At 37.8% G+C, this 19483-nt stretch overlaps 1 protein-coding gene across 5 annotated transcripts in view; it reads left to right on the top strand.

Moving 5' to 3' along the window:
* Positions 1 to 19483, top strand: part of RPS6KA5 (ribosomal protein S6 kinase A5) — a 194608-nt gene that overhangs the window by 64216 nt on the left and 110909 nt on the right. For 4 of the 5 annotated variants that reach the window (XM_028496330.1, XM_024131076.3, XM_028496329.1 and 1 more), the window contains one exon: positions 15433 to 15651. In XM_028496330.1, the coding sequence (XP_028352131.1) occupies positions 15495 to 15651 (157 nt within the window). In that variant the 5' untranslated portion in view covers positions 15433 to 15494. Of the gene's footprint in view, positions 1 to 15432; positions 15652 to 19483 lie in introns of those variants that run through there. The other variant, XM_028496331.2, reaches the window with a different exon arrangement.

The raw sequence follows: 19483 nt of genomic DNA, 5'->3' as shown, positions 1-19483 counted from the left end.
CAGAAAAAAATAACTGTCAATTTAGAATTGCAAACCCAGCAAAACTGTTCTCCAAAAGTGAGGGCAAAATAGACATTTTCAGACACACAAAAGCTGAGTGTGTTTTCCACCAGTACATCCTCACTAAAAGAATTTCTAAAGGATGTAATTTTAGGGAGAAGGAAAGTGATCTCAGGAGAGATTCTGGGATGAAAAAAGTGTTGGTGAATAAAGAAGATCTAAACAATATTGACTGTGTAAAACCGTAGTCGAAATGTCTAATTTGTGGGGTTAAAAAAAAGAAAATTGAAATATTGGACAAAAATAGCACATAATTTGGGAGTTGATAGGAATTTAGTGGTCTGAGGTAGTGTTCCTCAAATTTTAACATGCACGTGAATCTTGAAATGTGTAAAAGACCAAACTGATTGAAAAAAGAATAGAAAACCTGAATAGTCCTGTAATTCTTTTTTTCTCTTTTTTTAATTAATTTATTTATTTTTGGCTGTGTTGGGTCTTCATTGCTGCCTGCTGCCTTTTCTCTCGTTGTGGCAAGCAGGGGTTACTCTTCGTTGCGCTGTGTGGGCTTCTCATTGCAGTGGCTTCTCTTGTTGTGGAGCGTGGGCTCTAGGCACGCGGGCTTCAGTAGTTGCAGCACACGGGCTCAGTAGTTGTGGCTCGCGGGCTCTTGAGCGCAGGCTCAGTAGTTGTGGCTCACGGGCTTAGTTGCTCCACGGCATGTGGGATCTTCCTGGACTAGGGCTCAAACCCGTGTCCCCTGCACTGGAAGGCGGATTCTTAACCATTGCGCCACCAGGGAAGCCCAGTCCTATAATTCTTAAAGAAATTGGTCAGTAAGTAAAAATCTTCCTGCTAGGAAAACACTTGGTACAGTTTCAAAAATGAGTTTTGCCAAACATTCAAGGCATAGATAATTCTAATCTTCCACAAATTCTTTCAGAGGACAGAAAAAGTGGAATTATTTCTTCCAACTCATTGTATAAGGCTAGTATAACCTTGATTCCAAAACGCACAGAGTACGAGGAAGAAAAATTACAGGTCAGTTAAAAATTCTTTTAATTAAAAAACATTTTTAATTTAATATCAGATTTATAAGACAAACCTTGAATATGTTTTCTTTCAACATATATAACACTTTGTCTCATTATTTACCTCAACTTTTTGAGTGGCTGTATCATAGGCAGATCTTTAAGATAATTCTGCAAAGGTGAGAAAAGAGTTTACCAGTAATGCTTTACTTGCGTTTTTATGTCATGCTTCTTCCTGTAACTGATTTCTTGTTAGCCATGGATACTGCTTTTCCTTTTCGTCAGCTGACTGTATCTTGCTCTTATGAGAAGATGGAATAACTAAGAAGTGTCATTGTAGGTGTTTCTGTATTTAAAATCACAATGTTGATGACTAAATGGAGTAGGTGGAAACTTTTATTATGAATATAATAAAATCTCAATTTTTATTCAAAAATTTCACCACTAATCTTTCAGTTTCATTACCTTTTTAAGCTAATTTTTTCCAGAACTACTTAAGATAATAGAAAAGCCTCATCAGATGTCTTTATGTGTCATGTCAGGCTTTCTTTGGAAGTGAAACTGAGAACTCTTCTGATGATTTAAGTTTTATGTATTTCGAACCAGAAAAAATGCTATTCATCCAATATCTTGAAGACTTTGTGGAATATTGGAAAATGAAAGATTTACTTTTTGATCTCATACTTAAATACATGTAATATTTATGAAAAAAAATCTTTTACTCAGAGTATTGATTTATATCTTTTCAGCTATCTTGTTTCTTTTGATCTATTGCTAATATTGTTGATCAGTGAGCTAGAAACTTGGAAATAATTTTTGATCCTTCTCTATTTTGACTTTTTTTTTCTTGTTTCTCACAAAATCCTATAATTTTTCTTTCAAAATGACCCTTGGATTTACCTTTTCTGTTCTTAGTGCCATGGCTCATATTACCTTATACATGGATTGTTGTTAAGGTTTTTTAAATTGGTCTTTCTGCAAGTTCTCTCTTCCATTTTATGCATTTTATACATATTCTGTTATAATATGCAGCGTCATTAAAATTCAACATTATCATGCTATTCTCCTGTTCAGAACTATAGTTCTTTCTTCCTAGTTACTATTCAAGTCCAAATTCTTGCCTTACTTTCAGGCTTAGCTCTGTATTTTTTCTCCATTTACCCCAATATTCCACCTACTTCCTAGTCTGGTTGATTTTCTTTTACTCCCCTACAATAATGTGTACTTTCCCATCCTCTGAGGCCCTGCCTTATCTTGTTCCCCTACCTTAGTGCTCCTTCCCTTTTCCACCTGTCCGAATCCTTCCGAATTGCTTCATTCTCTGAATTGTGGCACTGAAAGTCCTTGGTAGAGAAATGGCAGTGAGTGGTTCTCTGAATCTTCCTTCACATCTGCTATATTTTTCCTCTAGATTGTGAACTGTTAAGATCATCCTTATATATGTTTCCAACCCTATTTCCCTCCTCCCTCCCCATAGCCCATAACTGTATGAAGTATAATAATAGTCTAACAAGTATATAATTCATGCTTTTGTCTCTAGTGGTGGTCTTGAGGTTGATACTCCCAAATTCAGGAAGTATCTTTGGTTCATCTTTTAGAATTATTTTGTTTCATGATGAAATTTTGTTGTTTGTGGGAGTAATGATTCTTTCTAATTTCTCTCTTTTTCTGCTGCCTTCCTTTTAACGATTTTGCTTTCTTTGAGACATCTGTCTAAGTAGAGAAGAAAGTCTTTAAACGTACCCATTGTGTGCATTACTAGTAATTCTGATGCTTAATGAAGTGGAACATGTATTCTCTTTGAATTTTCTTTATTCATCATACTAGATCTGTACTTCAGAGATTTTTTGTCATTATGGCAAAAAAGATAAATTTTGTCCTGTAACTGTAAAGGGTGCAGCTGAGTTGATTTTTCTCTTCTAATTTTGGTGCATTCATAGTTGTGAAGTACTTGGATATCAAGGATGACTTAGAAGATTCAGGTTTGAATCTTGACATTATCATTGCCTACTGGTGTTCCTTGGGTAAATCGCATGAACTCTGTGAGCCTAAGTCCCTATTGGCCTAAGTTAATAGTACCTATCTCACAATGTTGTGATAATATCAATGAGATAATCAATATGAATTGCCAATTGCTAGATAACCATCAGTTGCGATTATTTATTCAACAGGGAACTCCACTTTAAAGCTGCACCCTAAATTAGAAAAACAAAATTATTTAGGACTTATTCATAAGGATAGATTATTAGTTCTTTCATGTAGTCACTTTGTTAGCATATCTGGGAGAAATTTCAACTAAAGTTATATTTCTAATAATAAAAATCTAACAGATATTTCATAAGTGATGTTAGTTGAAATTTTATTAGCATTTCTAAAAAGTTGATTTGTATATTACCTTCAAAATAACATGTCAAATGAAGACTGTGTTTCTTTCTTTGTTTTCTTCTCTTAACTACTCAAACATTTTAGGTTCTGAACAACCTTTTGTATGTTAGATTAACAGTCTTATGCTAAAATATGCATAAAATGAGTAATAAAACATTTAGATTGCCTGACATATAGTAAATGCTATATAAATTTTACCTAGTCATATATCTGAAAGGGAAAGAAGCCCACCTTCTAAAAGAGCTAGTATAATGCATTACCAGTGTCTCAGATTAGCTTGAGACATAAATATTTTATTGTAAAGCCTAAAATATGTCCAGCGATAAATAGGGACATGCAACTACCAAAAGATCTTCCGGGTTTCAGGCTGTTCCCTCCTAATCTGTTCTCCATACTACAACCAGAGTGATCTTTCTTCAGTATAAGTTTGATCATGTCACTTCTCTATTTAAAACCTTTCACTTCATTCCCATCGCTCTTGGGATTCATTCATTCACGTGTTTTATTAAGAGGCGAGTACTGTTTGGGTGCTGGGGAAAGAGTGGTGAGCATTTAAGAACAGGATGTATTACATACAAACTTGAAAATGGAATAATATGGCCTTCATTTAATGTTTATTTCTGGGTTTATGTAATCTTCACGTGAGTGCCGGCAGAGTAGAGAGATTCAAAAGGCCTTGCCTCCCATAATGTCTATTGAGCAGCAACCATTTGTGTTTTCCTCAGTCCCTGGTGCCCTCGTAAGAAGGTTACTTTTTCTTTATCCTGTGGATTTTTATTTTTCTGTTTTTATTTTTGGCTGGGGGTCGGGGGGTCGTCATGTAATCAGCGGGAGATCCTGCAAGCTGTTCTGTGGAAATGCTGTCAAGTAGGAGAGATTATTGTTGGGTTGTTTACCCCAGCCTAAGTGCCATGCTTGAAATGTTAACTCTGATAGTTCTTTGCTCCTTGGTCCCAGACTCTGTGAAAATCATCCCCAACAAGACAGCCTTTTAAAACATATACGTATGTATTTTTTTACCGCAGACTTTTCAGAAACACATCTTATTTGTTAAATAAGACACGTTTCTTTTTCTGGGTAGTTTGCCACTAGATGGTGCTAAGAATTGCACTAGGCAACTTAAAGACACAGCTACTTTTTGGCCATCTGATCAAAGGGAAAAAAACTTTGGTTGAGGCATATAAAGACTGTTTTAAAAAGTATTATGACTTAGTCATCATTTGTCATTTAATTCGCTCAGGTGTTTGGAAAGTATCCCTATTAAAATAGGACTTTTAAAAGCCTGTATTCATTAAATTGTCAAAATCGTCATTCAGAACAGTTTATAATTTTGCATCTGTGTGTACCCACTATACCTTCTGCTTCAGTGTAGGCCTACAGTGTTTAAGGAAATCTTAGAGGTCAAATGTTTGTGATGTTTTATACCACGTTCAAAAGACAATTCCATTTGAACATGTTGGTTGACATTGTCTCCCTAGTATAAACACAGTTTGACTTATTCCTGATGCTGTTGTAGGTCACATTTGGTAGAAGCAGAGCCTGGGACGAGGATTTGGGCACACTTGATTTATTGCAGGAATGCTCTCAGGAGAGAGTGAGGGGAGTGGCAAGGGCAGAGGAAGAGCCTAGGCAGCATGTGGTCTAAGCTGGGGTTTCGGTTCAGCCTGAACCCTGGGAAGTTTTGGAGCAACAGTTAGGAGGCAAGCCTTTTGTACTCAAATAGCTTGTTTGCTGAGATATAAACAGAATGATTATGAATGTGCTTCTTGGTCCTTATTTCCTTGTTTTCCTGTATTTTCCTTTTAGTAAGGTCCTCTGGTAATCACATTCCATGGGTAGTCAATTCAAGTCTAGACCTCACAGCGGGACATGGTTTCCTTTGTGGCTTTTTCTTCTTTCCTGATGGACCAGAATCTCTGGTTTTCAGGTCATCTGGGACCAGGGATAAGAAATGCCATATGGATTACGTGGGTCATCCATGTGGAGATAGTCAGGAGTCGGCCACGGCCACATACATACATGCAGTTATTAGCTGGACTGATGCATGTACTGTCTTAGTGCTTGCTCCGAAATTTAAAAGCGCTGATCTAGAAGATATTATACAATTAGTCTTTAATTATTTAAGCTAATGCAGTATGTGTAAATGGAATCCATATATAATCATTCCTGTAACTATTTTTTATTTTCAACCTTCTCACATATTAAGTCCTTTTTTTAGACGCTAGCACCATCCATGAGAAAATGCACTGGTTTCGTGGTCCTAATTTCAGCTGTGCAACTGTTTTTGACCATTCAAAGTAATTAAGAAAATGAGTCAAATGGCCCTGGTTAGTTAAAAAACTTACACTGGATTACATCTAGAATCCTGGCACTTTTATTAAGTCTCTTCCAGATCCTTGGTGTTATATATCTTCTAGAGAGGATATAACTGTTTATACCTAAAACAGATGGCCTACCTCAGTCTCTTTCATAAAAATTACCGCCTATGATTTCATGTGCTTTTACTGTGTCTCTTGTTTGCCTTTAGCATCTGTGTATTTAATCAAGCATGTTTTGGGTTCACAGCTTTTCCTTGTATGTTAGAAGAATAATCTGTTTTAATCAGTCTACCTTTCTTAATCTTAGACATTTTGTTTTTATGATGTTACAAATCCTGGCAACAGGGGCTAACTTTAAAAATGGTTCTATTAAATGGCTCAAATTCTGTTTTTATTTTACTTTATTTATTTATTAAAAAAATTTTTTTAACATCTTTATTGGAGTATAATTGCTTTACAATGTTGTGTTAGCTGCTGCTGTGTAGCAAAGTGAATCAGGTATATGTATACATATATCCCCATGTCTCCTTTTTTTTAGTATTTGGAATTTAGTGTGCAATTAAGATATCTATTCTGTAAAAGAATTTAGGAATCAGTGCTTCTGTTTGATAAATATGTAAAATCAAGTGCATGTTACTTTCAACGTTTAACTGCTGTGTAGCAAAGTGAATCAGGTATATGTATACATATATCCCCATGTCTCCTCCCTCTTGCGTCTCCCTCCCACCCTCCCTATCCCACCCCTCTAGGTGGACACAAAGCACCGAGCTGATCTCCCTGTGCTATGTGGCTGCTTCCCACTAGCTATCTATTTTACATTTGGTAGTGTATATATGTCCATGCCACTCTCTCACTTTTTATTTTAAAATTATGTTGAAATACTTAGTTTTATAGTTATGTGGGGTTTTTTTTAGTATTTGGAATTTAGTGTGCAATTAAGATATCTATTCTGTAAAAGAATGTAGGAATCAGTGCTTCTGTTTGATAAATATGTAAAATCAAGTGCATGTTACTTTCAACGTTTAAAATTTGCTGACTTTCAAAAAGAGATTTAAGGGCATTTTCAAAGATAGAACAAAAGATAAGGAATCAAAAAAAAAAAAGAGAGAAAACAAAAACAGATGAAAACAGAGCAAAAGCCAGATAATAGGAAAGTGAGATAGATGTTATAGACATCTGGGCTGACATAGTCACTGCAATTGAGTCCTGAATTTAACCCTGAGTTTACTAGGAGGTAGGTATAAAGGGAAAGTTCTTTGGCCTACATAATTTGTGATTTTTGTTTTAAAGGAAAGGCATATAAGTTCATCTAGAGCAGTAGCTTCCAAGCTTTTTTGACTATTACCCATAGGACAAAATAGGTACTTTTTTGTACTGCTTTTCAGTATGTGTATTTATGTATGTGTATAGACGTGCAGTCACATACACACACTTTTTTTCCGCTAACATTTCTGTAGTGTTTGTTATCTGTCAGGCCCTCCTCTGGATCCTTATATTAATTTATTTAATCCTCAAACTGTATGATGTTAAGAATTATTACTGTCCCTAATGAGGAAATTGAGACACTGTTGTGTTTCCTGTTTTGCCCAGGGTTACATAGTTACTAAATAGCATATCTAGGGTTCAAAGCCAGGCAGTCAGGCACCAGAGTCTATGTTCTTAGCCATTGTTCTGTACTGCCCTCTTTTTTTCCTCTCTCATGTGCTTAGACTTGTTTACATTCACATATACCTACACACGTGTGTGTATAAAGGGGAGACAGAAGTTTCATGAAACACGTTTAGTATATTCAGTTCTTTTTTAGTATTTTAGTTTCAAAATGCTGGTTGGACCCACTAAATTGATATTATCATCCACTAAGGGGTCATAGCCCACGGTTTGAAAAAGAACTGGTCTAGAGAGACTTTTAACAAGTGCTGAAGTTATCAAATGGCTCCTTTATTGTGGTCAGTAAATAAGATCATGAGACTAGCATCTTTGATAAAGGATATGAAGATATTATTGAAAAAAACATAATTTTATTGTATATAGTCTCTTTAAAAAGTGGCACACAGAAGATTAAACCTCAGTTCACTAAAGTGTGTGTCTGAGTAGAACTTATCTACTACTTTGGTCCAAGTGAGGTGATTTCTGTCCATCTATCTTAACACAGGGTAGATTTTAGAGAATTACTGGGATGGACAGTAATGTTTCTTTTCAGCTCTGAGGTCTAATTAATCAGATATTTCAGATGAGTCTTTAGAAGTACCAAATTATGGTCAGTCAGGTTTCACCACTGAACCACTTGAGTGTTTGCTTTTTGTGTACTGTTCGTGCTGTGGTAACACTGAAATGAAGCTGCTCTTCTGAGAACCCTTTCAGTGATGGTGGTTTTCCTGGGGCTTGACATGTACTGCCCTAGCATTACTTACCACGTACGTTTGGCTGGCCTATTAACAAGGGTACCAATTTCCAAGGGCAGGACAAGTGAAATGTAGAGTTCCAAGAGGGCATTTCTTGTTTGGTTCCATTTCTGACCCTGCTGACTTGGGGTGAATGAAGTTCTACAGGGAAAGATGGAGGGGGAGGCAGGTGGATGGATCGTCAGTGTCCATGTCACATGTGGAAAGGTAGACATCTTTCCTCAGGTTAAATTATCTGTGAGAGAGGGATGTGGCCAGGCACTGTAATCAGTTCTTACGTAGTTGTGGCAGGTTACAAAGCAGTGGCCAGATACAGATGTCACCATGTTAAGATGTTTTCCTTTTCTACAGTGGTGGCAGCTAAGTTTCCTGAGCTCACTTTCACCAGGGAGTGTTGTCAGGAATCATATTTAATACCCAAATTAAAGGTGATTACTTCATGAAAGCCCATTGTTCCTTCTCCAAAGGGAAAGAGTGGGTGAGCTATATAGCTCTGTACTGCAGATTTGCACTGTTAGTTTCTTTTCCTAAAGACCCACCTTCAACTCTAGATCAGAATTGTCAACTGAGAAGAGGGTGTTTGGCTATACGCTACAGAGCTCTATCTTTGTTTGCTATCTTGTTTATTTTTTTATGCATTCAACATTATTTGAGTTTCTACAGTGTGCCAGCTCTAGAATTTGCTAATGATACAAAGTGAGTAAAACTGGACATAGTCCCTGGCTTTGTGGAATTTACAGTCCTGTGGAAGCTACACAATGAGGCAATCACACAAATAAATGAAAACTCATGTTTCTGACAATTTCTATGACAGGGTGTTATGAGAGTATAAAATTAGAGGAACTGTGCTAGTCTGGGAAGTCAGGAAAGGCTGTATGTCTGAAGGAGTGAGTAAATGAGATGGTGAGAAGGTGGAGAGAGGTAGGTAGAAGCCAGATAATTTAGGTTATATTAAAGATTTTCTTTATCTTAAGAGTAATGGGAAATCAAGTATTTTGAGCGAGAAGGGTTATATTTTTATCAACAATTTAGATGACAACACAAAAGGTATGTTTACCAGATTGAGGATGAAAGCAAGCTGAGAGGCAGAGCTAGTATGGTTGGTGGTCAAGTCACTCTTTAACAAGATTCTGATTTAACAAGTCAGACAGAGAAAGGGAAGTATCGTATAATATTGCTTATGTGCGGAATCTAAAAAGAAATGATACAGATGAACTTATTTACAAAACAGAAACAGACTCACAGACTTAGAAAACAAACTTATGGTTACCAGGGGAAGGGTTGGGGGAAGGGATAGTTAGGGGGTTTGGGATTAAGATGTACACACTGCTATACTTAAAATGCATAACCAACAAGGACCTAGTGTACAGCACAGAGAACTCTGCTCAATATTATGTAACAACCTAAATGGGAAAAGAATTTGAAAAAGAATAGATAAATGTATATGTATAACTGAATGGCTTTGCTATACACCTGAAACTATTGTTAATCAACTCTACCCCAATATAAAATAAAAAGTTAAAGAAAAAAGATTCCCTTATTCTGGAAGGGTGAGAGAGGGACGAATTCCAGCACCACTGAATATGATCCTTTAGTTAGTTGAGTCTCTCTCATATGACATGACTGGTACTTGTGGCTAATCAGAAAAAGTTGGTTAAAGTGGAATATCATTTTAAAAGGATATATAAATATGTACTTTGGACATACTACTTTTCACTTAAAATATATAAATATATATTCACTTTGCGTGTAGGCACACGACTCTTTGAGAGTAAGTTCTTAAACAATGGTTTGTTTTGCATAAACCGCACTTGTAATGCATCATCTAAAATTAAGTTTCCAATTCTTTAAAGTGGAGTGAGAACCAGACACATTTGAAGTGATCTGGATACAGAATCCTTTTAGATTTTCACAATTTTTTCCCCTAGCCTTTTATAGTTGTTTCACCCACACCTAATTTTTCAGCAGTTCTTTTTTCTTAAGCGTCTTGCCTTTATGTAGTTCTTTCAAAGCTTTTAACCTCATTTTTCTCTTTTCTTTCACATTTACATTTCAGTGGCTTATGTAACATATAGTTAAATTATATAAGAATAACGTATACAACAGGCACACACAAGTAAGGCAATGAGTATCAGTGACTGGTGTGAAGCAGACAGCTGAACGGTGTGGGGACAGCAGTGCACGTGTGAACTGGTTATAGGCATCAGTGTGCAGTGCAGTGTTTTACAACCGGAAGGGGAGTACCAGTTAGTGTTGGGAGTTGTCTAAGTGGAAGTCACCAAGAGGGTTTCTGCCATACTTTTTTTAAAGCAGTAGTTTGAGTACAGTAGTTTATGCTACAAGGTTGGAATGTACACAGAGTGTGGCATGGCTGGTTAAGCAGAGTGTACAATGTATAGAGTTGTAAGCAGCATTAATAAAAGTTTGAGTGACAGAAAACAGTGATCTCACAGTGGTGGAGCATTTGGATCCCAATGGGAGCAGCGTGTCCTGGATAAGCGCTCTACTGAAGGAATTAATCCAGAGGCCTTCTAGTTCTTAACCCTTTTCTCCAGAATAATGCATGTAAACATAGACAGATTTTCCTTGCTTTTAATTATATGGCATTGTAAATTGATTGCTTTTATTGACAGACTGTAAAAATACTTTTTTAACAAATTGATCTCATCATTTTCATGCCAAGATAAAGGCTACTTCCTAAAATTTACTTAATGAATTCAGACTTTACAAATAAAGTGAAAAAAATCAGTTTAATTATGCTCAAAATAAGTTTAAGCAAGAAAGCTGCTTTTGTTTGGCTTGAAAAAGTAGTTGATATCGTGCAGTGGTTTATGATGTGACAGCATGAATGTCATCTTGTTTTAAAACCATTAAAGTCCATTTTAATTTTTCTGTTATGACAACACGTGGTTAAAAACGTGATTCATAATGATCATTGTGGCCAATGGAATAAGAGTCACACCTGTGGAAAAGCAAACTGAGACCTAGTCCAAGGAACTAGACATTTCCCCTTGACACTGCGTTTAATTCATTTTACCTGATTTCCTTTCTCATCAAGCCATTGAGACCATTGGCCACATTGTGTTGTGTCAGGTAGACTAGGATTCTAAATCCACATTTCAGTTTGAACAGAAGTGACCTTTGTAAGGTATCTGTAGTTTGCCCCCCAACCTATGGAATTCTTCCTCCAGCTTTGGAAAAGCTTACGTGGTTGTCTGGATCCAGTCCTCTCTTTGAAACGGCTGCTATAACCTGCGGCTGTAAGAGCACACAGGTTATCGGTAACATCCAGAACAGTGTCTGTCGGGCCTTGAATTGAAAGATTTACCTCCTTCTTATGGTCGTAGGTGTCTGTCGAGCTAAGTCAGGAATTAATCCTTCTTGTCATTTATTTTTAGAGTGTACTTTCCCTCAATCTAATAAGTAGAACTTCTACCTCAAGTCCCATCAAGCGCTGCTAGCCTTGTCCTCTGGGAAACCAGTGAACTCCATGCCCTCTTCTGCTCTCATTTCTTGACAGAGTATCTTGGAAAGGCCCTGGCTCTGGAGAAATTGATAAGATCAGAGCAGTACACAAGGCTTTTGTGAAGATTGCTGGGAGTGCGTCTGAAGCCATTGCATGTTGATGCTGAAATTAGAGTTATGCTGAAGCCTGAAGCTTAGTCTCTTAACCTAAGCAGCAAATCCCAGTTGTATTGCTAAACATCCATTTTAGGGGCTCCATCCGAGCAGGAAGTACTATTGTTTACCTTTTTCGGCCAAAAGAGTTTCCACCATTGGTAGCTTTTGCAGTTTCCGAAAGATGCTTTCAAAATAGGAATTCTTTAACAGCATCAGCACACAGTGAACGAAAGCCAGGAGTTGGCTTCACAACAAGGTAGTCATTCATCTCATTACAGACTAAAAGGAAATAATATTGCCACCAAGTTCAGCTGCAGTGGCCCCTCTTAAAATATTGGAAAACACGTAGGTGGTTCTGGACTGGATGGCACTCTTCAACAGAAGGACTTCTTCACTTTCTCCGTCTGTACTAATCTGCAAACCAGCTTAATCAGAGAAGGTGGCTTCTTCAAGGTCTCTCCAGCAGTGAGTGTGTTTTCTTCCCCTTTTGCAATGTGATAAGCAGCGTTATGGGTGCTTCAAAAAACAACGCTGTTTGGAGGCAAACTCTGTTTCATTAAGCAGCCTACTTGTAAGTAAGATCCTGTTTATCTGAAATATCTGTTTCTTGGAACATTGTGAGGCACTCCTTGAAGTTTATTGTCGTAAGCATTTATTGGCATGTACCATGTGATAGAAGTACCATAGCTTTAGTTAATCATGGAAATTATAAAAGTAAAATCAAAAGATTTGTGAGCTGCATCATACTTTTTCCCCCGACATTTTACTGATAGATCAAAATAATGGTAAAGGCAGGATATGTAGTCTTTAGCTCATATTACTGGAAAACTTCTGGATATCATCACATGGCAGGAGGATGACTGTTTATTATTTGACCGTACAGTGTATAACATGGCATTAAGGATGATTTTATATTATTTGCCCACATACATTAGCGTCCTTTGCTACCTCACATTTATTTGGAGTGATATATGACATTTTTAAGGTAATAGGAAAGAAATCAAAGAAAAAGTATTTACAGACTCACGGAACACATATAGGGCACCTCCTAGTGGTACAAAGTCTTAAAGTCATTTACTTTTAGATTGGTTTAGGGAATAAGAACATTTTCCTTGGATGAGATAGCATATTAGTATTTTTAAATATTTTAAAAATTTTCTTAGAAAAGAAGAGTAATATTATTTTTTGTAAGTGCAGAAGGTATAGAAGGGCTAACGGATGAATATTGTAGAAAGGTCTGTTTCCACTCAAGGTAAGGCATAGTTTTTGAATATTTAGATCGCCCCATCAGTAAAATGGGCGACTTTATGAAACCTCCTCTACTTGGAAGTAGTAGTACTGTATCTATTCCACCATTAGAACACCTAACCTGTATTGTGACTTCTTTTTAATGTCTGGTTCCTAATTTCTTTGCCTGTGAGGTCATTCACTTTAGGAAAGCAGCTAGCTGGAGCGCTACTCAGAGTGTGGGCTCAGGAGTCAGGCCACATGGGCAAGTATGACCTTGGGCAAGGGACCCAGCTCCTTTACGCTCCAGTTCCTTCATCTGTAAAGTGGAGGTCATCCTCCTCACCTCCTCGTAGGGATGTGAGAAGAATCAAATGAAGTAATCCGACTCTAAAGTGCCTGACAGGTACTCAGCTGTTAGATGCCAACACCCTGCGGTTCGTCTGCCACGCTGGTCAGCACCTGGACTGAAAGACACACGCGAACACCAGGAAGAAGCTCATAGCCATCTTTCCATGACGTTGCAGAAAGATTTTCTTTGTTGGAGAAGATAGATGGATAACATAATTTCTAAGGACCAGCACTATCTCCAGCACTCTGGAGATAGGAATCTCAGAATAGGAATCTAGAGCAGGTGCCGTGTGTGTAGGGAACACAAAAGCCCCATACTTATGGAGGACTTGACTTTCTTCTGGGTTTATATAGTGCCTTACTCCATGGAAGGTATAGTACTCTTCTTTAGAATATTCTCTAGCTTCATTTCACTGCTTTTGAATAGATTAACTTTTTTCATTTGTATACTTTAGGTTAATTTGTTAGGTTCTAAAAGTTGTTATTTTCTTTTTTGGTTCACTTCTGCCTTACTAAACTCTCAATCTATAATTGTTTTATTTACAAGGAGATAAGACTCAAACCTTTTATGAACTTTTTCTGTATCCCAGAATGTGTTCAGCATGTTTATGGTGTTGGTTTTATTAAAATCCAGAACATCCGATTTCTAGTACTGAAGAAGAATCTCTCTTACTTAAAGAAAAAATTCATTTATGGTTAAGCGTGTGGTCCCTGCAATCACACTGCTTTCATCTGAATCAGCTCTGCCACTTTTTACCCAAGTCTTCTGGCCACTTCCTTAAGCATTCTGAATCTGTTTCCTCATCTGCAGAATGGAATTACTGAAAGTACCAACTTCACTGGCTGTTCTGAGGAGTGAGTGAATCACTGTGTGGAATATATTTAGCACGGAGACTGCATCGCCAAGTCCTTGAGGAATGTTGTTTCTCTCCCTCCTCAGGAGTACCGCCGCCGTTCTTTGTCCATTGTACATCCTGGGTCGGCACTCATTTACTTCCTAAAGTACTAAACCAAATAACAGCCAAGATACAGGAGCCCTTCCCTTAAAGCTCTCTTGGTCTAGTGGCTGGATTAGAATAGGATTTTGTGCTAAATACTGTCGAGGTGTGGGCAGGGTCTACGGAAGCACCAGTCTGGGTCAGAACTCAGACCAACTCCAGAATGGTCTGATGAATGCACTTAACTTCAAAAGTGGGACTGGGCTCAACCATCCCAGGAGGTGTTTGCATTTTGAGAAGAGAAGAGCCTTTATACCTCGTAGGGATGAATTGGAGGCCTACCCCTTCCCTCTCAGTGTTTTTGCCTGCCTTCCCCTTCCTCCTTCGTCCCACCTCTTCGTGCCCTCTCCCCACTTCCCTAGGGAAATAAACGTGGATACCTGGTCTGGGCACAGTATCCATATGGCCCCAGTGCCTCACCTCGGGGAGTGGCACTACACACAGGATTTGCCCAACTGAGCCCTCACTTAGGGAGAATGTGGCGAGGTTGACCCACTAACCTGTCAATTACTGCCCAGAGATGTAAAGGGGCTTCTGTTGGTACTGCTTGCATTTAGGGTCTTTTAATGTCTTTCACATCTGAAGATCTCTTTTGTTTATATAATGTCAGCTTATGTTGCTTTAGACTTTTTTAATAAGTGTAGAGGAGTACTTGAGGTACTTGATTTATATGTATGTATGAGATTTTTTGTTTTTTGAGATTCTTAAGAACTATTTTCATTTGTTTACAACAGCAGCAAAACCTAGAGGTTTTATCTGATGTCTAAAATGTCCTAGTTGCTCCATAATTGGACTGTGGTTAATTGACCATAATAACAGCTAGTTTCCTACAGCTAAAAATACTGAGGACAGAATAACAGTAAAAGAGTGAAAGCATAACTTTGTCAGCAGTGATTAGATATGTAAATATTGAGGGCTAGACCTAGAAATATGTCTGACATAAAATTGAAGAAATATATCAAAGAACTATTGGAAACAGCACTAAGGATACGTTTTCATTCAAAGAGTGTTCTTTTGTGCATTGTAACTTTCAACTTGCACTAAATTACCACTCTGCCTATGTAGCCTTTTAACTCTTTTTCTTTTTTCTTTTCATTTTCAGCTTATGGAAAAGTGTTTCTAGTTCGTAAAATAAGTGGTCATGATGCTGGAAAGCTGTATGCCATGAAAGTTTTGAAAAAGGCAACAATAGTTCAAAAGGCCAAAACCACCGAGCACACGAGGACGGAACGACAGGTCCTAGAGCACATCAGGCAGTCTCCGTTTTTGGTGACATTGCACTACGCTTTCCAGACAGAAACCAAACTTCATCTCATTTTAGGTAAGTGTCAGTTGTCATCAGACTTTTGACATTTTACGAAAACTTGGGTCTTGTGCCGTAATGCACTCAAAAGGCAGCATACTTCAGACTTAGAAGAAATGAAATCTTTTGACTTTCATTCCTCTCTCAGTGGTGGCATTTCCTTGAACATCATGAACTGCTATGGATTTGGGACCTCCCATCCTGAAGGAATTTATGTACTTCTCTTCCACACTCCTTTATTAATCTTAAAACACTTGAGTCATTTGGGTGGCTGCTTCCCTGGGTGGTGTCTTCCATTCAAATGTTCTGAGCTGAGTGGGAAAGTGGGCCACATTTCTTAGGAACGTACAAGTTTGGGCCAACAAGGGATGTTTATGGAAATCAGTAATTAGGAAAAAGAAAAGATTTCTATTCTTAGAGATACTTTGCTTTTCTGGTGATAAACCTGCTTTTCATGGAGATATCCACTAATCCGTCAACCCTTTGCTCACTCCCGTTTCTACCCACAGACACTTTCTGAATCCTTTCCTTTCCCAGAGTTGGACCACTGTATATGTCCTCTGTGCATATTGCCAGATTTCTTTGCAGAAAAGTTGTACCATTTTCTATTCCTACATGGCAGTACTTCTAGTATTATACTCTTCCATCGTAGACTATTTCTTCTGTTATAGTTTTAGTCCCATTCTTTTGAGAATTTGTACTTATGTATTATAATCCCCTGTTATTGATCTCTTCTGTGGATTAGATGAGGTAGAATTTCACATAGTGCTCTGTAAGCATTAGCTATTTCTTGAGTGCCTTCAGTGTGCCAGCACCACACTAGGTGTTACCCACAGTATCACTGACCCCTACAACACTGCCAGAGTCCTCTCATTAGAGATGTTGAAGGTTCTGGAAGCTGCATTTCCTGCAGTCACGTATCTTCTGTAAGCTTGAGAATAAAGATTGGAACTTAGATCTGACTCATTTCAAAGTCTGCCCAACAGTGCTCCTGTTTTCTTTGATAACTAGTGATATTTGGCAACTTTATCGAATGCTCTCATTTTGAAAATTATACTTTTATTAGTGATGCCTAACATGGCATTCACTTTCTGAGTCATGAAGTTACACTTCAGGCCTATCTTGCAGTGCTTACCGTCAACTAACCATCCCAAACCTTTTATACACAGAGGCCACAGTCTCTCCCGTCCTGTCAGAGTCTCCACTGATGTTATCATCCGCCCGTTGTTTCAGGCCTTCATTCTGCCCCCGTGTGTATCTACTCAGCTATGTTATTTACTGATTTTTAAATATAATTCCTTCTGTATTTTTACCCAGCAGGTTGTAGGGGACACAAGATTGCAGTAGCCAGAAGTAGTAAGAACCCAAACTCCTGGCCTCTGCATCACCACACCACAGCTTCTCTCTCTTCTCTCTTTTTTCTGTTCTCTGACCATAACTGGACTCAATCTTTTAAAAATTGTTTATTGTAATAGTATAGTTTATAAATAATATTGGGTTGGCCAAAAGGTTCAGTGAATACGTTGTTCAGTAAAGTTCTTGGTGAAAATAAAATATGTGTCTTTCATTTTTACTTAAAAACTGAAGGAAACTTTTGGCCAGCCTGATATTTTTAACTTAAAAGTAGATGAGTGAAATGTGTTGGATCTGATTAAAAAACAAATAGTCCTTGATAATGTTGCTTTTTTTGCTGTTGGCTCTTCATTACTTTTGCTCTTTGTCAGTGGCCCACAAGTAAATAAATACAAACCAAGATAAGAAAACCCATCTCTTGTGCCAGCTCACGAGTAGAACGTAGACAGTGAACTCGTTCCATTGTATGGCAGTGCATTTAGAAAGCATGCCCTCTACCTCCTCTCCACGTGGATATGTTTACTGTCATTCTCTTTGTGCATGTTTGTAGTTGTTGTTTTGACTTTTCCTTTTTTGGGGGTGGGGGGGCATACCGCGTGACATGTGGAATCTTAGTTCCCCGACCAGGGATTGAACCTGTGCTTCCTGCAGTGGAAGCGCGGAGTCTTAACCACCCCTGGACTGCCAGGGAAGTCCGTGTTTGACTTTAAAGACAAAACTTTTCAGAAATCTTGAACAGGACATTATTATAAACTGTTTTTATCGTTCCATTATTTGTTTGCAGTGCTTAGAACTCACACTAGGTCAGTTCTCCAAGTACTGTCTCAGTCTGCTAGGGCCGCCATAACAAAATATCACAGACTGGGTGGCTTAAACAACAGAAATTTCTTTCTTCTCAGTTCTGGCACCTGGAAGTCCAAAATCAAGGTGCCAGCAGGGTTGGTTTCCTCTGAGGGCCATAAGGAAAAGGTCTGTCCCAGGCCTCTCTCCTCTGCTTGCAGAGGGCCCCCCACTTGCTGCCTTTTCACATGGTCCTCCCTCTGTACGTTCACACCCCTGGTGTCCCTTTTTGTGTTCAAACTTTCTCTTCTTGTAAGGACAGGAATCAGATTGGATTAGAGCTTACCCTAATGGCCTCATTTTAATAACTTAATTATCTCTTCAAAGGTCTTGACTCCAAATACAGTCACATTCTGAGGTGTTGGGGGTTAAGATTTCAATATATGAATTTGGGGGAGACAGTTTCAGCCCATAACTGTCTTTAAAGGCTTATTGATTAACTTACTTTATCTAGTTTTGGGGTACTGTTAGAGGTTAATAGCAAGAATTTACAAGTCAAGCTTTTCAGGGATCCAGCTGACCTTCTGCTCTGATGAATAAGTAAACACTATAGACCTTTTTAAAAACTGCCTTATTACTACAAAGCATATATATGCATATAGAAGCTATAGGAAAACAAAAATAAGAAGAGAAAACATATATTTTCACTACCCAGAGTTTACCTCATTTTACATATATTTCTCTGTTATTACCTAGTATATACTTCTAGATCTTTTTGTCTGTGTGCCTGCATGTATGTATGTTTTATCAAAGTGAAATTATCCTATACATAGGATTTGTAACCAGCTTTTTTTTTGAATTTTATTTTATTTATTATTTTATAGAGCAGGTCCTTATTAGTCATCAATTTTATACACATCAGTGTATACATGTCAATCCCAATCGCCCAATTCATCACACCACCACCTGCACCCCCTGCCACTTTCTCCCCTTGGTGTCCATGTGTTTGTTCTCTACATCTGTGTCTCTATTTCTGCCCTGCATACTGGTTCATCTGTGCCATTTTTCTGGGTTCCACATATATGTGTTAATATACGATATTTGTTTTTCTATTTCTGACTTACTTCACTCTGTATGACAGTCTCTAGATTCATCCATGTCTCTACAAATGACCCAATTTTGTTCTTTTTATGGCTGAGTAATATTCCATTGTATTTATGTACCACATGTTCTTTATCCATTCGTCTGTCGATGCACATTTAGGTTGTTTCCGTGACCTGGCTATTGTAAATAGCGCAGCAATGAACATTGGGGTGCATGTGTCTTTCTGAATTATGGTTTTCTCTGGGTATATGCCCAGTAGTGGGATTGCTGGGTCATATGGTAATTCTTCATGTGCTTCTTGGCCATCTGTATGTCCTCTTTGGAGAAATGTCTATTTAAGCCCATTTTTGGATTGGGTTGTTTGTTGTATTAATATTGAGCTGAATGAGCTGTTTATATATTTTAGAGATTAATCCTTTGTCCATTAATTCATTTGCAAATATTTTTTCCCATTCTGAGAGTTGTCTTTTTGTCTTGTTTGTAGTTTCCTTTGCTTTGCAAAAGCTTTTAAGTTTCATTAGATGCCATTTGTTTATTTTTGTTTTTATTTCCATTACTCTAGGAGGTGGATCAAAAAAGATCTTGCTGTGATTTATGTCAAAGACTGTTCTTC

Source organism: Physeter macrocephalus, chromosome 11, assembly GCF_002837175.3.
Source record: "Physeter macrocephalus isolate SW-GA chromosome 11, ASM283717v5, whole genome shotgun sequence".
Classification (NCBI taxonomy): Eukaryota; Metazoa; Chordata; class Mammalia; order Artiodactyla; family Physeteridae; genus Physeter; species Physeter macrocephalus.
This window is presented reverse-complemented; position numbering and strand designations above follow the sequence as displayed.